The following is a 26,145-nucleotide window of genomic DNA, read 5'->3' on the forward strand; positions in this document are numbered from 1 at the left end:
AAACACAGATTTATTTTTTTTTGTTGCGTTTTTTTTGAGCCAAAGCTAAGAGTGACTTCGAAAATCTGCACAATTCACTCCTGACTTTGGCTCAAAAACCACAACAAAATCTGCAACAAAAAAATCTGCGTTTCCACAATGTGGGGCCTCAGCCTTAAGGCTCTGCTGCGTATGGCTCACATTACTGATATAAATGCTAGTAAGATCTTATTAATCATATTATTACAATTAATATAATTTCCTGAATCGTATTATAGATCATGTTATGCAGGGCTGGACTGGCACAACATACCAGAGAATGCTCCGGTGGGCCCCGGCTCTGTCTTAGAAATACCGACCCCCAGGGTCTAGCGGAAGGCTGACCCATTTGAAGCTGATCTGGAGTCTGTTTCTTACCACTAAGGAAACTTCTTAATGTAGCTGATTCACAAATAATCTATATTATTGACTATGTGCTATGTGTATAATAACAGCAATGTGCTGAAGAGTGGACATGCATGTTATATATAGATGGAGAATAGGTCAAAGGAATCCCAGACCGACGCTGTCTTTATGGATCATTTTCCACACTAATACCACATCATATCCATTTTATATATTACATCTTATTACATGCAATTCCTCTTGTAAGATGCTTGGCCCTGCTCCTGATGGACACATTATAAGCATACTAATAAATTTGTCTTGCAGTGTCCTTTTCCATCAAGCTAGTAAAATTTCTATACAAAAATATATTCATAGTTATTGGGTGACGGGAAATGGTTGTCGCACTGTGTTCTATGTATGTGCCATTGGATGTAGTGTTGGATTAGTTATTCAGGAGAGGTTTGTCAATCAGGAGCTTGGAAAAGTTTGGTAACAATTTCAATACATTTTTAATCTCCTGACAAAAGAGGGACAACTCAAGGACAAGGGATGTTTGGGAGTATGATTATGTAATGCTTGTCTCTGAAAGTTATATTTTTATGTTCTATGAAATCAGTGGCGTAACTAGGAATGGCGGGGCCCCGTGGCGAACTTTTGACATCTTAGTTTGAATGGAACAAGGGTCCAGAGACATGATATTACTCCACTCATTTCTATGGCACTGCTGACATGGCAGACTCCTAGAAATTAATGGAGAGGCAGCAAGGCTGGCCCACTACTCCTCCATCCAGCCTGGGGTGCAAGGCAACACTGTTTCTGTGATTGGTAGGGGTCCCAGCAGATGGACTTGCACCGATCTGCAACTTCAGGTTCACAAGCTGTTGAACGGCCAAGTGCAGTGTAAAAGACTCTGCAATCAGCCCACAAGCAAGCAAACGCCCATTTGTCAGCTGATCACATGTTTTTTGTGGTATTAAAAATGTCTCTGTTTGGTAACACATCGGCCTGGGTATACAGGAGAGGTGTTGGCAACAATAATGGAAATAAACAGCCACATAAACAGAACAGTCTTAAGTTATGAATAATTGTTTGTGTGGCCATTCACCCTCTAACAATTGCCCAGTGTCACAGGCAAACCGGACTGGAAAATCTGGTCCATCAGCCAAATTTCCAGCCTGAACCCAGTCATGAGGCCAAGGCTCCTTGTATCACAGCTTGTTATGCTGGGAGTCTCTGTCCTTGGCTTCACTGTCCGTACTGTATATAATATAGACAGTAGGGCCATGAGGAGCAGGGACTGCTAGCATTACAGTTCACTATGATGCATGGAGTCGTCATCCTATCAATGAGATGGGGCCCAGAAATACAGCTGATGTACAGGCCAGATTTTCTGCTCTGGATTGTCCCAGGTAGTAGTAACTAATAATATATAATAATAATTAATAATAACTTGTATAAATAACATGAACAGACAGTATCAGATTTACAATGTGAGAATAATCTAACATATCAAACAATAAGAAGGCCCTGCTCCTGAGAGTTTACAATCTATGAGGAGGAAATAGGTAGAAACAAAATAGCTCATGACCTTATTTTTAATAAGGTCATGAGCTATAATAAATAAGCTGTATGAGTCGGTCACCAGCCAGTATCTATGAAAATAGTGCATGGAGTGCTGAGTAACTTCTAGATGGCGGGGACAGGATCTGTGGAATAAAGTAGGAAGGATCTGTGAATCTGTCACTCTGCATTAACCCCCTACATCCTGGTGCTTCAATAGATGCATTGCGAATTTGACATAGACTGCAATACAGTATTATTGCAGTCTATGACACAAGCGATCTGAAGATTGTATGCTCAAACCCCGTAGGGGGTCTAAATTGGTCTAATAAATTGTAGGCCCTTGCGGGCAGGGCCCTCTATCCCACTGTGCCAGTCGGTCATTGTTAGTATTATATTTGTTAATATATTTTGTGCACTGTATGTAAACCCCCAAATGTAAAGCATCATGGAATTAATGGTGCTATATAAATTAATTATGTATGTGTATATATATATATATATATATATATATATATATATATATTGAAAAAAACATAAAAACCTAAAAGTTTAAATCAACCTCCTTTACCTAGACCACATATAAATCTGAATAAATAAAGTAAATATAAATAAGTAAACCTAAACACATTAAAAATTCCTAACAAAAAAAATACCCAAATTATTAAAATATAAAACATTTGCTCCATGTGGTAAATGCTGTAGCAGAAAAAAAAATCAGACTGAATGTGATTATTTATTTATTCATTCATTTATTTGGCTGATTTACCTCCCTAAAAAAATGGAATAAAAGAATCAAAAGATCCAAACCTCATACCTTCCCCAACATAATACAGGGTTAGGCAGAGAGGTATGGATGATTTGAAATAACAGTTACACACTCATTTTTCAAATTTTATTTTTGCAATGTGTAGCTTGGATGTTGCCATTACAAAAATCAAGTGCTTGTTTACCACTCCTGACAAATGAAAGTGAGCTTCATCACTCATAATCAAAACAATATTGTCAACCATGTTTTCCAACATTGTGTCTGCAAATCTGAATAGTCTTCCTAGTTCCTAGTCGCTTTGCTGTTGGACAACCATCAGCTTATAGGGATGAAAATGCAGGTCCAGGTGTGAAATCCGGCGAACTGATCGGTTCTCAAAAAACCTGTTTGTTGAACGTTATTCACTCGCTTCATTATCGTGTCAAGCTTCAGAACACGACCATGACGGCCATCGTTGAATTGATTCCGGAAACGTCTCTGTGTTTGAATGACAGAACGGCCCGTTTCGGTAAGGGTGTTGTACACAAACACACGATGCTCTATCGACCACGTCTCCATTGCTACTGAAATGGCGGCTCCTGGCGAGCAGATACCCCCACTCTTTATCCACCAAGGTTATCCGCACTTTGCATGGCGCCCCGTTCAAATCATCCATAGCTCCCTGCCTAACCCTGTATCAATAAATACTACATATTGTTCCACAAAAAAGACACCTTACACAGCTCCGTACACTGAAATATAAAAAAAAGTTTTGAGATTTTTTTGTAAAGTTATTAAAATATGAAAAAAACTATATAAATTTGGCATCACCTTGATCATACCAACCCAGAGAATAAAGCTGACATAGCATTTTTACTGAACCGCAGAAGCCGTAAAAAAAGAAAGTGGTGATACTGCTTTTTTTCTTTCAATTCCACCTTAATTAAAATTGTTAGATTGTACAGAATAATAAATGGTGCCATTTTGAAGTACAACTTGTCACGTAAAAACAAGCCCTTGTATGACTACATAAATGGAAAAATTTGAAAATTCTAGCTATGTAGGTAGTAAAAACCAAAACGCAAAAATTAAAAATGTCTGCATCACCTTTCACCTGTCATTCCCTTGTGTTCTATCCTCTAATGGGCTTAGATATTGCAGAAATGGCAGCCTAAACGATTGCCATGTGTTGGCTGCATTACCGCATCCAGCCACCGGGGACATAAAGTGAGACTTGCATATACAAATATCTATTATTTATTTTATAGATTTAATTTACAGGAATAATATTTATGAGGTCGGTAAATGGCTTAGTAAAGTGTTTGCTTTCAGCGTTCTGTAAGATTGATAAATGTAGCTGTTTTCTTTCTTTGAGCATAGTGTTAAATGCCATTAGTTTTGCTCTGACAATGAGCAGCTTTATGTGATCTCTAGTGCTATGGCCCTGGCATCAGTCATGCTCCCATAAAGCCGTCCCCACCCTTTCCACATAGATCCTTGTTATCTCTAATGTCTTAAACTGATCCCGAGACTTCCTGCCTATTTGTTCAGCAATTCAGATGAAGTCTTGGAAAGGAAGGAATTAATGTGCCAGCAGCTGACACTGTGCTTCCTGGGTTAATATGGACGCTACTAAAGCATTAAGGATGCCTATTAAGTCTGTAGCATCACATGTCACTAGGAACTTAGATAGGGCACAGGGCCACAGTCATAACCAGAACATACACTGCCAGGATTTACTGACCTAATAAAATCCTTTCTAACTATCCCTTATCTAGATCACTCTTCATACTTGTATCAGGGTGTAAAATTTACTGGCGGTTTATTCCAGTTCACCAATATGGTGCTTTTGTAATCTGGTGTCATAACATAGATATATAACCTGTACTATATACTAGTCCTATAATTAGAGGTTATGCGCATTGGGTCTCCGCATTCAGCTTTTTGAAGTCAAAACCAGCACTGGATTAAAAAAATAAATAATAAAAAGTGACATCTCTTCTTAAGGGTCCATTCACACGAAGGAAAATGGTGAGGAATTGGGTGTGGAATTTCAGCGCTTAAAAAAAAAAAAAAAAAAAAAAAAAGACGCCTCCCATTGACTTCAATGGGTTCCTTTTTCTGCTAGCAATGGGAGGCTTTTTTTTCAACGCTTAAATTCCTCACCATTTTCCTCCATGTGAATGGACCCTTATAGTTTTTTCCCTTTTATGATTCGCACCTGGTTTTGAATCCAAACACTAAACAAAAACCAAAAGCTGTACACACAACCTTAAAAGCCTTGACATTTCCAGTAGTTACAATAGGATTATTTAGCATTAGCCATAAGATCATTCAGTTTTTTGCATGATACTCTTGCATCTTTGAGAACAACAGGATCGGTCAGTTGGAAACAGAATGCCGCAGATTTGGGAGATCGACATACACAAGCACCGTACACATGGTTGGCCGTAGATGCCAAAATCCACCAGTTCTTATCTAATGCACATGTAATTTGTGTTGGTTGGTTAAAATGTAGCACCAGTTATAAAATCACTTTTCACAAATGAATTTACAGGTAAATATTAAAGCAATAGGTTTACTTCTCCATTTATTAGGCTGTTCTTCTCCTCCTTATCTTCACCCGTGCTGTTGGTTTATAGAGCATCCATCTGTGTATCGTGCTCACACACAGAAGTCTATGGAGAGGGGAGAAGGAGAAGTCTTATCTTGAAGATACAGAAGTGTCAGAGAGTATCAGTATAGCAGCAGTTACTTCCATATCTTTTCCTACAACCCACCTCCCTTCATAGACTTCGCTGTAAAAAGTAATCCAGCCTATAATTGGAAAAGGGAACGTATTTCTTCAATAATAAGTATTACTAAGTGTCTTATATTCACTGGTACTATTCCTTTATGATAGGGGATTTTATAATTGGAGGTACACTATAAGTTTTATACCAAATGGACATACCAGATCTTCTTTCTCATCATTAATACTAAATATTTCTCTCTTGTCTCTTATGCAGGGTCCAGTAAGGAAGTGTGTGGTCCACAACTACTCGCTCTATTACCTCTTCAGATTTGCTGCTGCACTGGGCCAAGAAGTATTTTATATCACTTTTCTTCCCTTTACATTATGGAATATAGATTCTTTTATTGCAAGACGACTAATCATTGTTTGGTGTGTAAGTATCTTTACTTTCTGACATTCACATCTTTGTGCTGCCTAAAATATTTAAGTGGTTGTCCAACTCATTTATATTAGCTGCTTTTATCAACCACGCTATATACTTTCAGCCTCACTCCATAGAAGTGAATGGGATGAAACGGCAATTACATTGTATGGCTGCAATGACACACACAGCGTGTGATGTATACTGTAAAGGGGTCACAGCACTCACGTATGAGCCGTGGCCCACTCAGAGCTGATCGTCAGGGGTCCCAGGTTTTGGAACTCTCACTGTGGACAGGTCATCAATACAAATTAGTAGGACCCCTTTAAAAACCCTTTACCCATTATTTAAATTGCAGTAATAGATTTTACATGATACTCTGTATCTCACCTGTAAGCTAATGGACATTAAATATAACACCTCTGACTTACTGACTTGGCAGACAAGTGCTACTCCATGGGTTGCTGCACAGGGTCCCTTGACCTAATGGGCCCCTATCACCTTATCAGAAGTTTTCTACTATAGGTAACTGCCTAAGTCAATGAACTTCATGGCTAATGATTACTTGTGGATTGTTAGAGAGACATAAAGACCTTTCTGTTTTGAGCTATTGGAAAACAAGGGTCACATAACCATTTATGCACAGGAGTCCTCAGCTATGTCCGCCCCCTGTGTTACTCAGAATTGCAGTTCTTCAGTAAAAGAGAGCGCATTGTAAACCCAGCCTAAATGGCGATGACCCATTCTCTAAAGATAACCTCCCCAGCCAGGCCACTGCATTCTAACATTACATGCTGCCATATTCAGAGGGGCTATATTTTTGGGAACCCCTTATTAGATATACTTGTATTCCCCATAAAGTAACACTATTATGGTATCCTTTGTTTTGTTCTTCTTTTTTTATCTTTTAAGAACACTAGTTTTGTTGTCCCCCTGTTATATCTCTTACAAATGTATAAGTCCATTGAGAACTAGGATATAATACAAGGTTTCTTTATATCTGTCTGCACTATAATAATATTTTATTTACATAGCACAAACATATTCTGCAGCATGTACAGAAATGACAGAGTAATACATTTATATCTATATGACAGTATTGTACCTTCCTGCCCATGCGTCTAAAATGCGCAGGCGTCATGTAGAGCTTACTTATGGAATGCCCTCATAGAGATCATTAGGCCCAGGGCTGTCAAAATCAACAAGTCAACCCCACTCCTCAGTATGCCAGGGCTGACCGGATCAGAACAAAATGATCCCTATTCTTTTGTCAGCACTGATCGTGGTGCTTCTGGGGTTAAGTGGCTAGGCAATGCATGTAGGCAACTTTGCATTAAGAGGTTAAATAGTAAATTTTATTCCGAATACACTTACTATATATTAATTATATATAATATATGCGCTTCAAATACATACACTTCTATACATTTACCAATGTGACACTAATATGACACATCCATGAGGCTTGTACCACTACTCGGGGACGGATGTCTGAATCTTTATGTGGATGATGTTTGTATGTATATAATCTTATATATATATATAGTGGGTAATGAAACTTCCTTGTGAAAATTGATTCCGATAATAAACTATGACACTAAGAATATATAAAACACCTTAAGGAAAAAAAATCCCAGGTCAGTTTTATGATATTGAAGTGATTTGATAGACATTGAGCTGCTCATGGGAATTGTGGGTCTGCCCCTCTTTTTTTCCCTCTGTGCTTATGGGATTTCTCTTATTGCTAATACTTGTCGTTTTGAGAACATCGTATTACCCTGATGATTGTTTTCTTGGCTTATAGAGGATTGCTAGCAATCATGGTGATATGTAATACATGATGTTTTCATGCAGTCAGCACATCATATGCTTTACACCTTCAGACTAATCTGCACACTTTCGGAATTGTGTATATGAATGAAAATATATATGTATGTATATATATTAGAAGATTGTTGGGGAAAGAGATAAGAGCCTTATACATCGATACACCGAGGGTTACTGTTACCCTGGCAAAGATTCAGTTTATTTCATTAGCCTTGTAAATACTGTGTGGCCGAGGACGACATTATCCATATGGTTGTCTAAGTGGTGTTAGCAATACTGTGAATGTATAAATGTAGCTATACCAGTTAGATGTAGTTACATATACAGTATACCCCATTGACGGCAACCTTAATAGTACCAGTCCGTAAGTAATGCTATTACCTACGGGGGACGCTATTACTGTAATAGTGCCCTAATACTAAAACCCCCCCCCCCCCCCCCATACAGATAAATAATTCTATTTAGTTTCTTAGAGTCTTGTGTACTATGAATTTATTAAAAGTGGGTTTGCTTTAAATTTCAACTTGTCTGATCTTTTCTTAGGGTCCATTCACACGGAGGAAAATGGTGAGGAATTTGGTGTGGAATTTCAGCGCTGAAAAAAAAGCCTCCCATTGACTTCAATGGGTTCCTTTTTCTGCTAAGGAACCCATTGAGGTCAATGGGAGGCTTTTTTTTCAGCGCTGAAATTCCACACCAAATTCCTCACCATTTTCCTCCATGTGAATGGACCCTTATTCTGGAGGAGATGAGCTACAACCAGAGTTTTCTGGCATTGGCTCACTCCCTATTGTGAACTCATGCTCCGATGAGGCTGCATGTGGATGGGGAGATCAGAAGGAATAGCCATTGATCAAACGAGTATATGGTTGACGGCTATTGAAATTGTAGGTGAGCTTTTATTATCCGCTCAACATTTCCTATGATCAACGATTAATTTTTCTAGGAACTAAAATCCTATTTTAAAAAGAGTCTGTCCTATATATATCATCCATATTCTGCGGAATTCTATATAGTATACATCAAGTATCTATCTATCTATCTATCTATCTATCTATCTATCTATCTATCTATCTATCTATCTATCTATCTATCCATGTGCGTAAGGCTGCAGGATAAGTGGAAGCCTGGCCTTTTATAATGCGTATCATGTACTTGTATACCTAACAACGGGCACGGCAGGTTGTCTCCTACCTACGCCATTACTACGCACATACTGTGATCTGGCTGTCTGCTTTCCAGTCTATGCCTGCACTCACTTCCTAGGCTTCTTTCTCCAGCCAGACTTATTTTTAGCGACTTCGTCAGCCCAGAGTCTTCTCTGGTTTTGTTGCCATAGAAACGTCTGTTAGAGGTACCGAAGTCACAGCCAAAGGCATCTTCCTATGTTTTCTATGCAGGGAATAGGCCTATGATTGCCAATCTCCTCAGTCCAGCTAAGGGTAAAGATGCAGAATAATCCAGCAATGAGCTAATAAGCATCTGGCAGGGAACGGCCCGGCGTATCAACCACTGGGGAGATAGATGTGTAGTATTCTATAAAAGGCGGAAATTGTATGTATATTAATATACAAACATACAATCTACATATTAGATGTTATAATAATAGGGATCAGTGACCAACAAAACAGTCATCAATAACTATCTTGTTAAAATGATCAATAGATTTATATAGACTATCTATCTATCTATTTATCTATCTATCTATCTATCTATCTATCTATCTATCTATCTATCTATCTATCTATCATCTATTTATCTGTCTGTCGGTCTATCTATATATCTATGATCTATCTATCGTATCATCTATCACTATTATCTATCACCATACACAAATTAAGAAATGTACTTCTAGTAGAAAAAACCCCTATGACATGTCGCCATGTTTTCCCACAGCAGTCTCTGTTACAATTAAACCTATAGAAATATATACAAGGATTTCCCTTTTATGAATATTTAAACTTTAACTGAATTTTTCCAGGTTTATGTAAATCAATCTATAAAAATGAGTTGTAGAAAGAAAACTACGCTGTTAAATTCTACTCTATTTTTAAGGCGTTTGCTGGCAGTGAATGAGGACACTTGTAAGCAACCCGTATGTGTCATAACATTTGTCTGATGTCACTTTGTGAGTGCAGATATCTTGTATTGTTGGTGCTAGTGGGATTTGTAGTGTGATGTACTTAGGAAATATACGTTGCTTTTTGTACTCCCACAAAACCAATGTTACATGTACATGGCTATTACATGGTGAAGTCTTCTACTAAGGCTACGTGCACATAAATGTGTGCATATACTGGGTCTGTACTAAAACGGCACACATGGCACATGGATGATTTCATACAGGGAGCCTGCGCTGAAAAATGGACAGATACAGGACCTAACCTTTGCCCTAGGGCTCATGTCCTCATACACAGAACAGTGATAATGCATAGGCTTGTACAATGCCAAAATAATGGCTAGAACACTGACACAAAACATTTAATAAAATTTTAAAACTCAAAAATAGCTGTTTTTCCCCTTACATTGAAATATATACCATATTTTTCGGACTATAAGACGCACTTTTTTTCCCCCAAATTTCGGAGGAAAATGAGGGTGCGTCTTATAGTCTGAATGTGGGTTTGCAGCATGGCCGCGCTACTGCCACCGCTGGTTTTCTTCAGCGGCAGTAGCGCGGCAATCCGCAGGCCCCGGCAGCTAAGACAGTCCCCGGCATCTGCTGTAATAGACCGGCAGATGCCGGGGAGTGTCTTAGCTGCCGGGGCCTGCGGATTGCCGCGCTACTGCCACCGCTGGTTTTCTTCAGCGGCAGGAGTGTGACAATACTGCAGGCCCCGGCAGCTAAGACACTCCCCGGCATCCGCCGGTCTATTACAGCAGATGCCGGGGACTGTCTTAGCTGCCGGGGCCTGCGGATTGCCGCGCTACTGCCGCTGAAGAAAACCAGCGGTGACAGTAGCGCGGCCATGCTGCAAACCCACTGCTCCTCCGCAGGTCCCGACAGTTAGTTAGCCCCCCCCCGGCCTCATACCTTTAGTGATGCAGGCCGGCTCCTGCACGGCGAGGCCGCAGGAGCCGGCCTGTTCCGATGACAGCCGGGAGCCTAATGAAGGCTCCCAGGCCTGTCATAGATATATATTACTATCGCGGCTGGTCTATGACCCTCCGCGATAGTAATGTATAGAATCTCCCATAGACGGCAATACACTTGTATTGCCGTCTATGGGACTTGCAATCAAATGATTGCAGGTTCAAGCCCCCTAGGCGGGGGATATTAAAATAGTAAAAAAAAAAAAAAAAAAAAAACACTTAAAAAAAATATAATAAAAAATAAAATAAAAGTTCACCTCCTTTCCCTAGAATACATATAAAAGTATAACATTACTGTGAAACATATACATTAGGTATCCCTGTGTCTGAAAATGCCCGGTCTACACCTGGCCCCACAAAAAATACGCCCTATACATCCCCGTACAGCTGCAGGGTCACCTGTCAATGTGGCCTTGCAGCTGTTCCAAAACTACAACTCCCATATATTAAATATTTTACCATTTTTTGCCTGAAATTTTTTTTTCCCTATTTTTCTCCTCTAAAACCTGGGTGCGTCTTATAGTGTATATATACGGTGTATATGTATGTATGTGTAGATAGATGGATAGATTTTTTTTTTTGATTTTTTTTTTTTTTTAAAGAATTGCCACCTTTAATAGTCCAGCCATCTAATAAAATAAATAAAATTTGATAAACAAGTTGCAAAAGTTGTATGTTCCTCAAAATGGTACAAATGAATACATGAATCCCTGGTAATACTGCAAAAACAATATCTCACACTGCTTATGCTGGGTTCACATCAGCGTTCGGTGTCCGTAGTCAGGTTTCCGTCTTCTGTCGGCAGAAGACGGAAACCTGTCAGACCGGGTCCGGCCATGAGCATCAGTGAGCGTTTTGAGCTCTCCGCGGCGAAACCGTTTTTTTTTTAAAGCGGATACAAAGTCCTTCATGTCCGACTTTGTGTCCGGTTAAAAAAAAAAACCCCCAAAAAAACGGTTTCTGCACGGAGAGCTCAAAACGCTCACGGCCGGACAATTTTCAAACCCATTCAAATGAATGGATTTGGAAATTATCTGCAGTTTCGGGCAGGAAATGGAAGCCTGTATGAACGGAGACCAGGCGCAGATGTGAATGAGCCCTTAGTTGGCAGGAAAAACTGACAAGTCTCTGAATATGGTGACAGAAAAAGTGTTGTTTGGTTTTTTTTTGGTTTTTTTTTTCCCCTAAGTGTCTTTTTTAATGAAAAGTACTTACAAAATAAAGTCTAAGAATGGAGTATCCTTGTAATCACATTAACCTTAATTTGTACCACATATTAAATGTTATAAAAACTTGCAGAATTATATTCTCTGCCCACCCCCAAATTTATGTACATCAATATGGTATGTTCAAAAATATAGCTCATCCTATAAAACCAGATCCCTCCTTACAGCTCTGTTAACAATTGAAGTTATGTGTAGTGGACAGCAGGGGTGAGCTTTATATCTGTGATTTATGATTCTGCTGTTTTTAGCTTGGATAGTGATATACAATGAATATTTCTGTAAGTGTAAGGATCGGCTCTCCTGACCTTGTTACACAGGTAACACTATATACGTAAGTAAGAGCGTTTAGAGATGAAGTGTTACTTGGCTGCCACAAAGTACACCCTACATCTGTGAATTTCTACGCCTCTTATAATAAATTTAATACAATCTGTTGAACCATCTGTTGTTAGTTTTAAAGCTTCTGTTTACTACATGTCCTTGTTAAACCCATAGACACCTTTTCATTTATTGGATGTGAGGTTTGGACACATGGGGCGAAGTTTCCCAGTCTTTTTGGTTAGTTAGCATGTAGCCTCCAGAGTAGACCATAAAGCAGATAATTATCGTATGGAAATCAATGGAAAGTATTGATCGTATATGAAAATGTAGTCAAAGGTCTATAGACATCACAAATTTTACATATTATTTTTACTATTTGTATCAGCACATGATGGCTCCTTCACCTAGTGGCCCATAAATTATGATCATAACAATGGCAGACACTTACCTTGTTCCATATCTAAGATCCAATATGCTGTAGAAGTAACAATAATCCTTCATTGGCTCATTATTGGTTGCAATATTAGATGACGACAAATCCTAATGTCTTTTGCACAAATATAATGTATGGCTAAATAACATGTATGCTGACTATAGACATTAAAATGTATTCACATACGCTAGAGATCTATCATGTATTATGTCCCATAGTTGGCCAACATGGTCCATCCAGCAGTTCTACTGGTCTGCACATGCATCATAGGACTATCAGCCTTATAAATGCTTCCATGATTATCTCTGTACATAACACCCAATGGTTGGCAACAGGTAAGTTCTTATAAATGGATGGAAAAAGTAGACTGCACTCATATGTCAATTTTCTCTTTCAGATTGTCATGTACATAGGTCAAGCTTCTAAAGATCTTCTAAAGTGGCCTCGTCCTTCGTCCCCTCCAGTGGTGAAACTTGAAACTAGAGTAGAAGCTGAATATGGCATGCCATCTACACACGCCATTGCTGCCACCGCAATCTCTTTCACTTTCTTGTTGGCCGCCTTGGAGCGATATCAGGTTGGAGATGGTTTCAGGATTGTTTGACTATGGACGGATTGATTTCCACATTGAAACAGCAGAAAATATTATTTGATGGATAATCCATAAAAAGAAAAGCTCCACTTTACATGATGTTTCCAAATATTAGGGAACTACTTAAATTGTTGTATGATGGTAAGCAGGGACGCAAAGTACTTGTCAGATTCTTAGAGTCTAGATCCCAGCTAAAGACCATTGTGTAGTCTACTGAAGAAACCATAAGTGGATACACATGAATGCTATCATTCATGGCACAAAATATCTGTGAGACTAGATATCATATAACATAAAATCACATCAGGGGGGAACCCTACCATTCCTAAAAACTAGATTGCCTGCAAAAGTGGCTGTGCAGATCACATACTGTAGCAGTTTCTATATTAATATGTGTGTGTGTGTATGTGTGTGTGTGTGTATATATATATATATATATATATATATATATATATATATATATATATATATATATATATATATAATGTTTAACCTTCCCTGGCCTCCTGCCCACGTACTGAGATTCCTGGACAACTCCTTTAAGACCAATGCACAGTTTCTATCTTTTTTTTTTTTTTTTTATGTATGGTTCTTTTTTGTCTGTATTCTTTTTTTTAATAATAATATATATAGTATAGTATCAAAAAACAACAAAAAGCCCACGTTGTCAGTATATATATGGATCAGAAGGGGTTCCGTATATGCAAAGAAAATGGAGACCTCCCAGTCTAGGCAGTATACAGCAATCGGTAGATAAAAATCCAGCACAGAAAAAGAACTCCAAAGGTAAGTAAAACTTAAATTTTAATGGCAAAAAATTCCATAAAATCACAGAGATCCAGCAAAAAAAATGGAGAAAAAGACTTACAACGACATATCACGGGATGAAAAAAGAACGAGACAACAGAATCAGAATCAGAATCAGAGCGTTGACCCCTTACTCATGGCACTGAGAACAACTAGTCCAATAATTTTGCTGCATTTGGATAGGTATTTGCATTAATGAGATGTTTTATGATTGTTCTTAGAGTAAGGTATTTATTTATTTGTGTTTAGTCGCATTTCACATGTAGTTGTTTTTGTGTTTATAATTATGTCTGCACAGGATTTTCATGTTTGTTAATTAGTCTACTTTAATTAATGGAGGTATTTATTTCTTGCTTGGACTAGCTGTTCTCAGTGCCATGAGTAAGGGGCCAACACCCTGAAATGCGTAGGCGGGTGTTTTACCACGTTTTCTCGTTCTTTTTTTTGTCATGTGATATGTCGTAGTAAATCTTTTTCTCCAATTTTTTTGCTGGATCTCTGTGATTTTATGGATATAATTTTTTGCCATTAAAAGTAAAGTTCTTTTTCTGTGCTGGATTTTTATCTACTGATTGCTATAGCATAGTATAATATAGTATAGTATAGCATAGTATAAATGTAGGTATAGGAAGCTATTTATTCACATCTTAAAGTGCGATGCTGACTGTGCTAATGCTGGCTGGTCTTTAGTGGAGCTGAATAACGTCAATTCAATAGGTGTATTTTTAACAATTTAGATTTATTTTATGAAAGAAAGATGGCCGAAGTCTAAAGGTCAGATAGTGGGACATCAATAGCCCCGGACATATATACAATACAGGTGTATTTAGAGCTACCCTGAGCTCAGTAAGTGAGGTGGGAATGCTACCTACTGCTAGATGTTCCCTCATAAAAAAAAAAAATCAGGGGGGCCACACGGTGGCTCAGTGGTTAGCTGAAGTCCTGGTGTTCAAATCCCGCCAAGGGCAAAAAAACATCTGCAAGGAGTTTGTATGTTCTCCCCGTGTTTGCATGGCTTTCCATCCTATATTCCAAAATAGACATACTGATAGGGAAAAATGTACATTGTGAGCTCTATGTGGGGCTCACAATCTACACAAAAGAAAAAAAAAAAAAAAAAAAAAATCAGGGTCCAAATGAAGTCTGCCATATACGGGGGCTTTCAGGTGGCCATAACCTGAACAACTTGTCAGTAATAGAGAATCTCACTTGTAAAAGCCATCTATCTACCTCTAGTTGAGGCTTATCTTCCTTAAGAATAAAAGGATTGGTTATGTGCAAGTTCACAATCCGCCAACATCTGCCATCAGAGGAGAGTCAGGACTCCACCATACACATGACGTGGCTGGCAGGTGTGACTGACTTTTATCTAATGCGTGATTATCTTACAAGCTGGTAATCCTTATGTATTATTGCCTACTATTAAATAATAAACCCATTCATGTCTATGGGACTAAGTGACAGTAACTGAAGACAAAGGTTTATTATTAATGATCTGTGTAAAGTTCAAACAACTTCGAGGAAACAAACACATAAGGCCTGGTTCATATCTGCGTCCGGTATTCCGGAAGTCGGGAAGTCCACTTGGGAACCAGAGAAAGCTACCCCATATTCTATAATGGGGTCTGTGTGTTTTCTGTGCGGTGTCCGCACGATTCATGCGGAGAGGAAATTAGTTCATGAAGTACTTTTCTCTCCATTAGACTTGTGCAGACACCGTGCGGAAAACACATGGATACATATAGTCTATGGCAGACCCGGGCAAAGTCCGGCCCGCGGGCCACATCCGGCCATCTGACTGATTCAGACCGGCCCGCACAGCTTGACTAGGGGAGGTGTCTAGGGAGGCGTGTCTAGGGGGCGTGTCTTAGTGCCGGCAGGAAGATGGAGAGATGTGGAGCGTCATAAAGTACTGAGAGATGTAAGGTGAGATGTAGGGGGGAGAGTGTGTGTGTGTCTATATGTGTCTGTCTTTTTGTATGTGTGTCTATATGTGTCTGTCTGTGTGTCTATATGTGTTTGTATGTGTGTCTATATGTGTCTGTATGTGTGTCTATGTGTCTGTATGTGTGTGTGTCTGTCTGTATGTATGTGTGTGTGTCTATCTCTGTCTGTCTGTACATCTGTGTGTATCTCAGTAACCTAGGGGCAGAGATCAGTGGCGTAACTAGGAATGGCGGGGCCCCGTGGCGAACTTTTGACATGGGGCCCCCCCGACACCGAAGATCTCGACCGAGTCCCTCCTGCGCGCTCTATTATGTCCCATAGTGGCCCCTGCACACAGTATTATACCCAATAGTGGCCCCTGCACACAGTATTATGTCCCATAGTGGCCCCTGCACACAGTATTATACCCAATAGTGGCCCCTGCACACAGTATTATACCCAATAGTGGCCCCTGCACACAGTATTATGTCCCATACTGGCCCCTGCACACAGTATTATGTCCCTTAGTGGCCCCTGCACACAGTATTGTGCCCCATAGTGGCCCCTGCACACAGTATTATATCCCTTAGTGGCCCCTGCACACAGTATTATACCCAATAGTGGCCCCCTGCACACAGTATTATGTCCCTTAGTGGCCCCTACAGGACTAAATACTGTCACCGCTGACCGCTATACCAGGACAAATTGTGGATAAAAAAAAAATCTGGTCATGTGCATTACAATTTAGTAACTCCATGCGCCTCATATTAATAACAGTTAACCCTATCATGTCCCTCACATTAAGCCTTGTGTACCTCACATAAGAGTTACTGATATGTGAGAGACATGGAGGTAATAATAAAGTATCTTCATTACTATTACCCCCAAATGTCTCACATATCAGTAACTCTTATGGTGAGGCAAACAGGGGTTAATGTGAGGGAGATGATGGGGTTAACTGCTATTACTATGAGGCACATGGAGTTACTAAAACACAAGTAATCCCCCCAAATGCCTGATAGTAATAAGTAACCCCAGTACGTACCTGTGTAGCTTCAGTTTCATTTTCCTGGAGCAGCTTCTTCCTCTTCTCTTCTGTGCTGGACGGCAGGGATAAGCCCCGCCTCCTCCTCTCATTGGTGGGCAGAGGACAGCAGAGAAAGGGAGGGGGGAGAGAGGGGGGGAACGTCCTGCAGCGCTGACAGGAGCCAGACCTGCAGCTCCTGTGTCTCAGCCGTTGCTGCAGCTTCGGGGCCCCCAGTTGGTGGAAAGTATTCCACCAACAGGGGGCCCCGATCATTATACTCGGGGGTCCGAAAAGACCTCCGAGCATAATGATAGCAGCAGTAGCAGCTGTCACCGGGCCCCTAATGTCCCGGGCCCTGTGGCAGCTGCTACCGCTGCGATGGTGGTAGTTACGCCACTGGCAGAGATGGTAGGGGAATGTTATACTAGGGCAGAGATGGCAGATGGAGGGTGGGGGGCATGAAACTGGGGGAGAGATGGAGGGGGGACATGAAATGGGGAAAATAAAGGGGGATATGAAACTGAGGGAGAAATGGAGGGGGGGGGACATGAAACTGGGGGTAGATGAAGAGGCCACTTAAACTGGGGGACATTAAACTGGGGACAACTGGAGGGGGCATTAAACCGTGGAGGAAGCTGTAGGGGGACCCGTCTGCCTCTAGTTGCCCCCAGTTTAATGTCCCGCTCCAGCTGTCAATTTATTGCCCCCCCTCCAACTACCCCCACTGTTTAATGTCCCCCTCCAGCTGCCCCAGTTTCATGTTCCCTCCAGTTTCTGCTGGTTTATACTGGGGCACCAGGAGAGGGACTTAATACTGTGGGGCAGTTGGAAGGGAACATTATAATGTGAGGACATATAATGAACGGGTGACTTTAGGAGGATTATACTTTGTGGGGGCACATGGAAAGATGATTGGGAATGGGCTGAGTCAATGTAGAAGTGGGTGGAGCTAAATTTGCCATGGCGCGGCCCTCTAGCATAGTTTCAATTTCTTATGCGGCCCCATGGGAAAATTAATTGCCCACCCCTGGTCTATGGGGTCCGTGTGCTTTTATTGCTCACCACTTTTTAATGCGTTCGGTATTCCGTTTGGGGTGTCTGCTTGGAGACCCCTGAACAGAATACCAAGCACAGATGTGAACCAGGCCTTAGAATTAGTTTATCTGAATGGCCTGCAGTGGCGCTGTAGTTGGCATCTAGACTGGATGTCTAAGGTTACCGAGGACATTGAAAAGGTCCTTCATTATTGCTGCTTCTGGAAGTAGAACAGTGGGTCTTACCAGGGGTGTAACTAGAAAAGGTGGGGAACCAGAGAAAGTTACCCTACTCCTTCCACAGAATAATGTCCCCTTTTCTGGCCCAATACAGTATAATTCCTCCTTTACTGATCCCTCACATGATATGTTGCCTTTATCTTTACCCTTCACCTTTTACCTACCTATGATGAAGATTTGCAGAAAATTGATGTGTTTTTGGTAGAAAGCACTTACATTTTTACAAACCCCATCCAGAGAGTGAGACAGCAGAAATTTCTACAATAAATCTGCTGCATGTGAATTCATACTAAAAAAGATTCAGTCCTTCTGTCAGTTATATTTTCTATACTTCTAAGGCTATGTTCACATTTGCATTAGAGTCTATGTAGGTGACTGTCGCAATGTCTTCCTGAAATCAGCAGACAAAAAAGTTGTGCACACTTGGCCCCAATGGACCCCATTACAGTTTGTTGGGCTATGTATGTAACTGCTATTTTATCTGTTTTTTCAGCCGTTTGTGTTCCTTTATAGGTAATTAATTGTTTATTTTAGTCCCATGTAGCAGAAATCAATAAAATCTCCTCGTAGTTCCAGTCATTGATGTACATCACAATGTAGCCAGCTTATCTGAACCGACTGGAAAATAAGATGTCGTTGACAAATATGATGAATTTGGAGTTCCTCTTTATAACTTTGCTTTTTTTTTTCCTGCAGTTCCCCTTTGTGCTGGGATTTGCGGTGGCTCTATTCCTCTCCACCCTCGTGTCCCTCAGCCGGCTGTACACAGGAATGCACACAGTGCTGGTAAGTTGCAATAAGATAATATTTTTTTGCACGGACACAAAGTCCTGCATGTCTGACTTGTTTCCGTGCAAAAAATCCCCCCAAAAAGCGGTTTCCCCGCAGAGAGGCTGCATATGGACACCGGCAGTTTGCTTTAAAAACCCATTCAAATGAATGGGTTTTAAAACTGACCCCCGGGACGCCGTCCCCTATCCAGTTTCCCTGGGATGTAGGATTTAGACCTAAGCGTGAACGACACCTCATTTAATAAACGGATGGCAAACTGATGAACAACGGACATTTAAAAATGGACAAATTGGCAGCAAAATCATGAAAAAATATGCGACACACCGATAGAAAATGGACACTAATAACTACCAGTTTTATCAGTTTTCAACCTCGTTTTTTTTCACTGTCATGTGCACGTAGCGTTATGCACTAATACTGTGTACACGGCATGTTCTAACCGTGATCACTGGCCAAATGCCAATTCTCCTTCTATGTTCCGCATGGCTGTTGTACATTCACTGTAAAAGTTGTCTTATCCGCCAGGCATGGCAGTTTTATTAGTAAAATTAGTTTACGACTCTATAAAAATGAGCAGAATCGTGAACAAATACAGGCATCATTTATCAAAGCAGGAAGTGGAAGGCTTTAGGCTGGACATTCACATTTACTGGCTTGTAAATGGTTTCTTTGGGGGTTTATTAGCGGAGATCTGTAACCATAAAGACCTATACATTATGCTGTGAGCATACAGGGAACATGGAGGTACAGGTCTCTGCTTTCCCATCACTCAGTCCTACTCAGGATTGTGATGGTGCTACAGCCATACTACCGTCTAGCCAATCTCTCCACTACCCTGCCTTAGGCTTCATGCATATGGCCGAATCTACAGCCCGAGGCTCTTCCAATGTTCCCTTCTGAGACTATATATATATATATATATATATATATATATATATATATATATATATATATATGAGAGAGAGAGAGAGATATAATTATATAGTATTTGCTCTTTAAATATCAAAGTTCAGACTGCACACGGAGACAAAGGCAGATGCCAATGTTGCAGACAGCTAAGGTTTTTTTTGCTGATTTTACAGTTTCTTTAAACCATAGTCAAGAGAAAGAAAGGATTGGGAAATCTAAGGGAAAAACGTATACTCCTGGCTTGGCTTAAAAAAAAATGCAAAAATACAAAATCTGCAACAAAAAACCCCCCAGAACATGTGGTCTCAGCCAAAGTTGCTCAGGGTTGGAACTTGTGTATCGTACAAACTACTCAGTCAATGTAAACTTGTTGCCATGTTCCTATAGCCATGCCATGATGACTTGAATCTCATGACTTGTCTATTGTCTTGCTGTACACATCAGTCAGTCAAGACAAGACAAGCATAGATGTTTTTTTTTTTTTTGTTTTCTACAATTTTTTTCTAATGCGTATGACCAGTTAAACTTGTTCAATCCCTCTTTATCTAACTAATTCATTTGGACCCCGACAGTATTGGAAAATGGATTTTTTTTTCTGAACAACCCCTTTTAAGAGTCTGTCAGCAGGGTAGAGCATATTAAGCCAGCAACACAGTTACATAGGTCAGGTTCATCTGAATGTAACATGTTTTTACCAATGAAAATCCATGCCTCTGTTACCAAGACATTCCTTTATATCACAATGTGCAAATGAACAGTCTGGAGCACCAAGGGCGGCTCCATTGCTCCACACTGCCCTAATGCTAATACTCCCTCCTCAACTCATTTCTTGGAGTATCAGGACCAGGGAGCTATGCTGAAATCACATTCAGGGTAAGTACACACTGAGTTTTTTGGTCAGGATTTTGAGGCTGTATCGCCTCAAAATCCCGGTTAGTTCTTTTTTTCCGGGAGCCAGTTTGTTCTAGCTCCCAGAAAAAGAAGCGACATGCTCATTCTTTCAGGTGGATTCACCTCGCGACATCCACCTGAAGACACTCCCTCCCGACTAGGGCCATTCATTTGCACTGCACTGGCATCCAGTCACAGCTACCCGTATTTTGGTCCGGAACCGCCTCAGGTTCTGGACCAAAAAACTGCGTGTGAACTTACCCTCAGGTAAGCCTCACAAATCTAAGGCTCCGTTCCCACGGAGTAACGCGCCGCTCATTCTGACACATAAACACGTGTCAGAGTGAGCGCTGTGAAACAGAATCCCATTGACTTCAATGGGTGCTGTCTTACACGCACTACACATTGAAATCAATGGGTTAAAAAGCCTCCCATTCATTTCAATGTGTTGAGAGTGTAAGACGGCGCCCATTGAAGTCAATGGGATTCTGTTTTACAGCGCTCACTCTGACACGTGTTTACGTGTCAGAATGAGCGGCGCGTTACTCCGTGGGAATGGAGCCTAACTTTGTTGCTGGTTTAATATGCTCCACCCTGGTGACAGACTCCCTTCATAGAAGAGCTATCAAGTGAAAGATGGTAGATACCATACATCATTTTATTGTCGCCATGCCATTGATCAATTTGACATTTTTATTATTGAAATCCACCCATCCAAAAGTTAGAATTTTAGTGGGGGGCAAAAGTGTTGACAGATTCCTTATAAGTGTATATGCAGCAGTGCATTTTTAAGGTGGTGTTCACATTTGCGTCACTGTCTGCCCACCATGATTTCATTAAAATTCCAGCAAAAACAGCTCAGGGATGGCTTGCCAGCAGTCAGTTTAAAAACGCATTGAAATGAATAGGTTTTTAAAGCAAACCGCCGTTGTCCATATGCAGCCTCTCCACCATGAACCCGTTTTTTTTTTTCATGGACACAAAGTTGGACATAGTAGCGCCCTTTGTGGGTTACTTATATGTAATTCTATTTATACATTGACAACTTACAGCAACCATTCTTAAACCAGCACAGTATGTTATATCATATAAATGCAAGATCCTACTCTTTCAACATGACTCTGCCATTCACCCCGATGGCAGTGTTAAAAGGGATTGACCTATACAGTCATCTTTGTTAAGATGTGTGACAACTTTGAGTCTATGTTCTTGACCCTGTTGCTTCTCTTCTAAATGCTAGTAGGTGACTTGCTAAAAAGAATAGTCTTCTTCCATATCTCAAGACTTCTTTAGTGTGCCTTGTCCATTGCCATTCAAAGCCCTGGGCAAGAGAAGCACATAATGGCTGTACCATGGATATTTCAATGGAAATGATTACTCAGGGAGGAACAATGGCATTCATTGGTCCCATCACAGCAGGGGTGCTGGGTAATATAGTAAAATCCAGTGATTTGCTGCCTTTTCCAGCAGGGAACGGATTAAACTTCAGAGACACATACATTACCATAGTTCATGTGGCTACCAGGCAATTGGAAATTGTCAATAAGTCTTGAAAGCAACGCTGGAGGAGTCATAGAAAGGATTTTTAAGAGGGAATCATGTGAAGGTCTCGTGAGATGGTTTCCATGAAATCCAAGCTTTGAAATTCAGATGGGAATGCTTTCTAGAATTACAGTATTGTTATAATGTCAGCTACTAGACTGCATGTCAAAGGACAAGCCCGATGAGAGTTGCGGGGAGGTTCACAGAGAAATCATGTCACTGTATCTGGAGGAATTATCATTCCGGCACGCTGGCTGCAGCATGGAAACCCTCTCCTTCTATAATACAATGTAATATGCAGACTGCTTACTTTACCAAAAATCAGGCGAAATAGACTTTCAGATCATTTAAGTGTTAAAAAGAATCATTTCCCATCAACCCACAAAAGGTTACCAGTAAATCTACAGCCTTTATATATCCTGTCAATGGTACAGATTTCATTTAGTCTTATTTTTCTGATGGCAGACTCCCTTTAACATGTTTTTCCAGAAACCTTGTCTTATTTGCATAACAATCTCTTTTTGCAATATCCAAAGTAGCATCAAGTGCACTGGGGTAGTGGCAGAACAGCCAGATATGGTAGCAAAGGAAGGTTGGAGAGCAGAGAGGATGTCAATATAGCTATGGGCGCTGGGTGGGGTTTACAAAACTGCCTGCTCCGCCTTTCTTCGACATACTCTGCCCCTGCCACCCACCATAGCTTGGTTGACGGTTCTGTCACACCCCCATTGCACTTAACACTCCCTTGTATTAAGTGCAAAAAATGCAGTTTTCATGATATTGAGCCAAGTCTGAAAACATGACAGCAAATAGGAACACTGGACTGGCTGCATGGCCATTTTTCTGATGTTTCACTGTTTTCCATAAAATAGTAAAAAAAAAAAAAAAAAAAAAGCTTTAAAAATATGAAATAAATAAAAGTTCTAAATCACCTCCTGTTTTTTTTTCAATACAAGGTGATCTAAGCAATAGATATCCCCCAAAATGGTATAACTAAAAATTACAGCTGGCCCCGCAAAAAAAACACTCTATGCATCCCCGTACAGCTGCAGGGTCACCTGTCAATGTGGCCTTGCAGCTGTTGCAAAACTACAACTCCCATATATTAAATATTTTACCAGTTTTTGCTTCAAAATTTTTTTTCCTATTTTCCTCCTCTAAAACATAGGTGCGTCTTATAGTCCAGTGCGTCTTATAGTCCGAAAAATACGGTATATACAATGTACTATATCTAGACTAAACCTGTTTTTGACCATAAACCCAATATCTGTATTCCATAGAACCATATGTATAGTGTCATGAGTCTCATCTTTCGCCTTTCTATTTACAGGATGTGATTTGTGGAGCGGCCATCGCCCTATTATTTATAGCGGTGACTTTTCCATTCTGGGATTTAATGGATCATCTTCTTTTGACCAACCCAATATGTCCAGTGATTGCTGTGGTCTCTGGCTTTCTCCTGAGCTACAACTACCCAAAGTTAGACCACTACAGCACTACTCGAGCAGACACCACCGTTATATTGGGTGTGGGAGCAGGGACCTGTGTTGGTGTTTGGATCATCGATTTTATAGGACTAACTTATGTGCCTTCTGGAGTTTTCCCGCTTGCTATTCCTCCATTAACTTATTCCATGCTGCTTAAGCAACTACTGAGGTTTGTTCTTGGCGTCACACTTTTGGTGATAACAAGGTACATCGCTAAGACATTGTCTCTCAAAGCCCTGGGTTCATGGTACAAAGTCTCGACAAAGGACGTACTGGTTAGGCAAAGGCTGGAGATTGAGGTGCCCTACAAATTTGTGACTTATACATCAATTGGTGTGATTGCCATATCAACCGTTCCTTGGATTTTTTATCTGCTGAACTTATAAATGTCCTCAGAAGCGGAAGACCAACATCAAACATAAATCTGACCAAAGTGCCCAATCCTATAACTATATATTGGTTTATCTTTGACACCTCCGATGTATGTACTGTGCAGGGTTAATGGACAGCATGGATTTCCAATTGTTCACTGAGACCCCATTCAACGCACTAGTTGTGGACACTTCCCAACTCCATCACTTCTCTACTATGTGCGACATTTCCAAAGAAATGACTTTGGGGGAAAAAAAACACCTATTTCAGAAACATTGGGGTTAATTTTATCAAGTTTTGCCTTGGTCTACAAGGCATGAAAAAGTTGCAATTTTGCCCTGCTTGTCGTCTTAAAAAAATGGATATGGCAGGGATGAAGACACTTTGGCCTGAGAAATTTATTATAATTTACACCAGAAATCTGAAGCAAGTTCTAGCTGATCCCAATTGGTGTAAGGTTCCGTTTCAGGGCCCAAGATCTTCATTGATGCGTCTGAATTATTAAAAGGCCAGAGCCTCTGGCACATCTCATGCCAGCAAGCAAAGGGATTTAAAAAAAAAAAAAAAAAAAAGTTAGTCTTAAATCGGCCCCATTAAAGGGATTGTCCAAAATAAGAGACGGATAATCTATCCTTAGGGTAGTTCATTGATATTAGAATCTGCACAGTGTACAGATCACAGGATATGGAGTTCTCTGCTTCCGGCACATGGTTGGCAATGCTGGAAGTTGGTCCCCGACAAAGCTGATATTGATGACTTATACTAAGGATAAGTATCTAATCTTTTTATGCAAGTATATGTCAGATCCATATTCTGAGATTGCGGCCCAGATCCTGCAAGATTACTAAAATCAAAAGAAATGAGATGAAACAGGATAAATATTTTTTATGCACAATGTGAAGGTTTACAGTATTTATACTGCACTGAATTTGTATTACGTGTCTGTCTGATGCCGTATAACTTACAGCTAATGTAATGAGCGGCTTATGAAGCAGCAGTATATTGTTTGTCTGTCTATTATGGTCTCAGGTCTGTTATGAATGTACATAAAGCTTGATTATGGTGATACTATGACGGTGACTGTACACATGACCCAGATGGTGAGTTGTATATCGTCTACACAATACCTGCTCTAATAAATGTATGGATTTCTTAAAGGTGTTGTACATGAAAACCAAATCTGTTCATAAAGTACTTAAACTTTGTAAAATATATTATTTTGCAATGATATAAAAAAAACCTGCAGACACTTCTACACGTGATCCCCAGGACAGAACTTCATAAATTGATTTCAAGGGGCAAGGATCTCTGTTCTGAGGAGAAGACGGGAGGACAGAAAATGTACATTTTCTTAGTTGAGTTTATGTAAAGGACCATTTAGTAATCTGTATTATATAACCATACTGCCCTTACTGTATCAGGAATCAAGCCACAATGTACTGACTGTCTCCCCTGCATTGCGATAGAGAGCAGCTGTTTGAACCAATGATGACAGGGGGGTGTCTTAGACTACCCAAAGCCCTAACTGTATGTATGATAACTTATACAAGTTCTGTATCTTCAACTACTACATTCATGTGCCTGTATTCTCAGTCAATGTATGAGCCATTATATAAACATTATATAGCGGAAAACCTACATGTGAAATTTGCATCTCTTGAAGGAATTCCAATCCATTTCTCATCATATGGACTCTACACAGACCAAATATACAACGTGATCACAGTCTAGACATTAAAGGTGATGTGCACTTTCTGCTATATTATATAAGTGGAGTATATTTCATAACCAAGATGG

At 40.2% G+C, this 26,145-nt stretch overlaps 1 protein-coding gene across 1 annotated transcript in view; it reads left to right on the plus strand.

The window, feature by feature from the left end:
• The window catches only part of SGPP2 (sphingosine-1-phosphate phosphatase 2), a 37,326-nt gene extending 12,822 nt beyond the window's left edge, over positions 1-24,504 (plus strand). Inside the window, exons 2-5 of the mRNA XM_075268888.1 lie at positions 5,683-5,841; positions 13,127-13,306; positions 19,052-19,141; positions 23,820-24,504. Of these exons, the coding sequence (XP_075124989.1) occupies positions 5,683-5,841; positions 13,127-13,306; positions 19,052-19,141; positions 23,820-24,362 (972 nt within the window). The 3' untranslated portion in view covers positions 24,363-24,504. The remainder of the gene's footprint in view (positions 1-5,682; positions 5,842-13,126; positions 13,307-19,051; positions 19,142-23,819) is intronic.
• Positions 24,505-26,145: the final 1,641 nt, after the last annotated feature.

This window comes from Leptodactylus fuscus, chromosome 3, assembly GCF_031893055.1.
Source record: "Leptodactylus fuscus isolate aLepFus1 chromosome 3, aLepFus1.hap2, whole genome shotgun sequence".
Classification (NCBI taxonomy): domain Eukaryota; kingdom Metazoa; phylum Chordata; class Amphibia; order Anura; family Leptodactylidae; genus Leptodactylus; species Leptodactylus fuscus.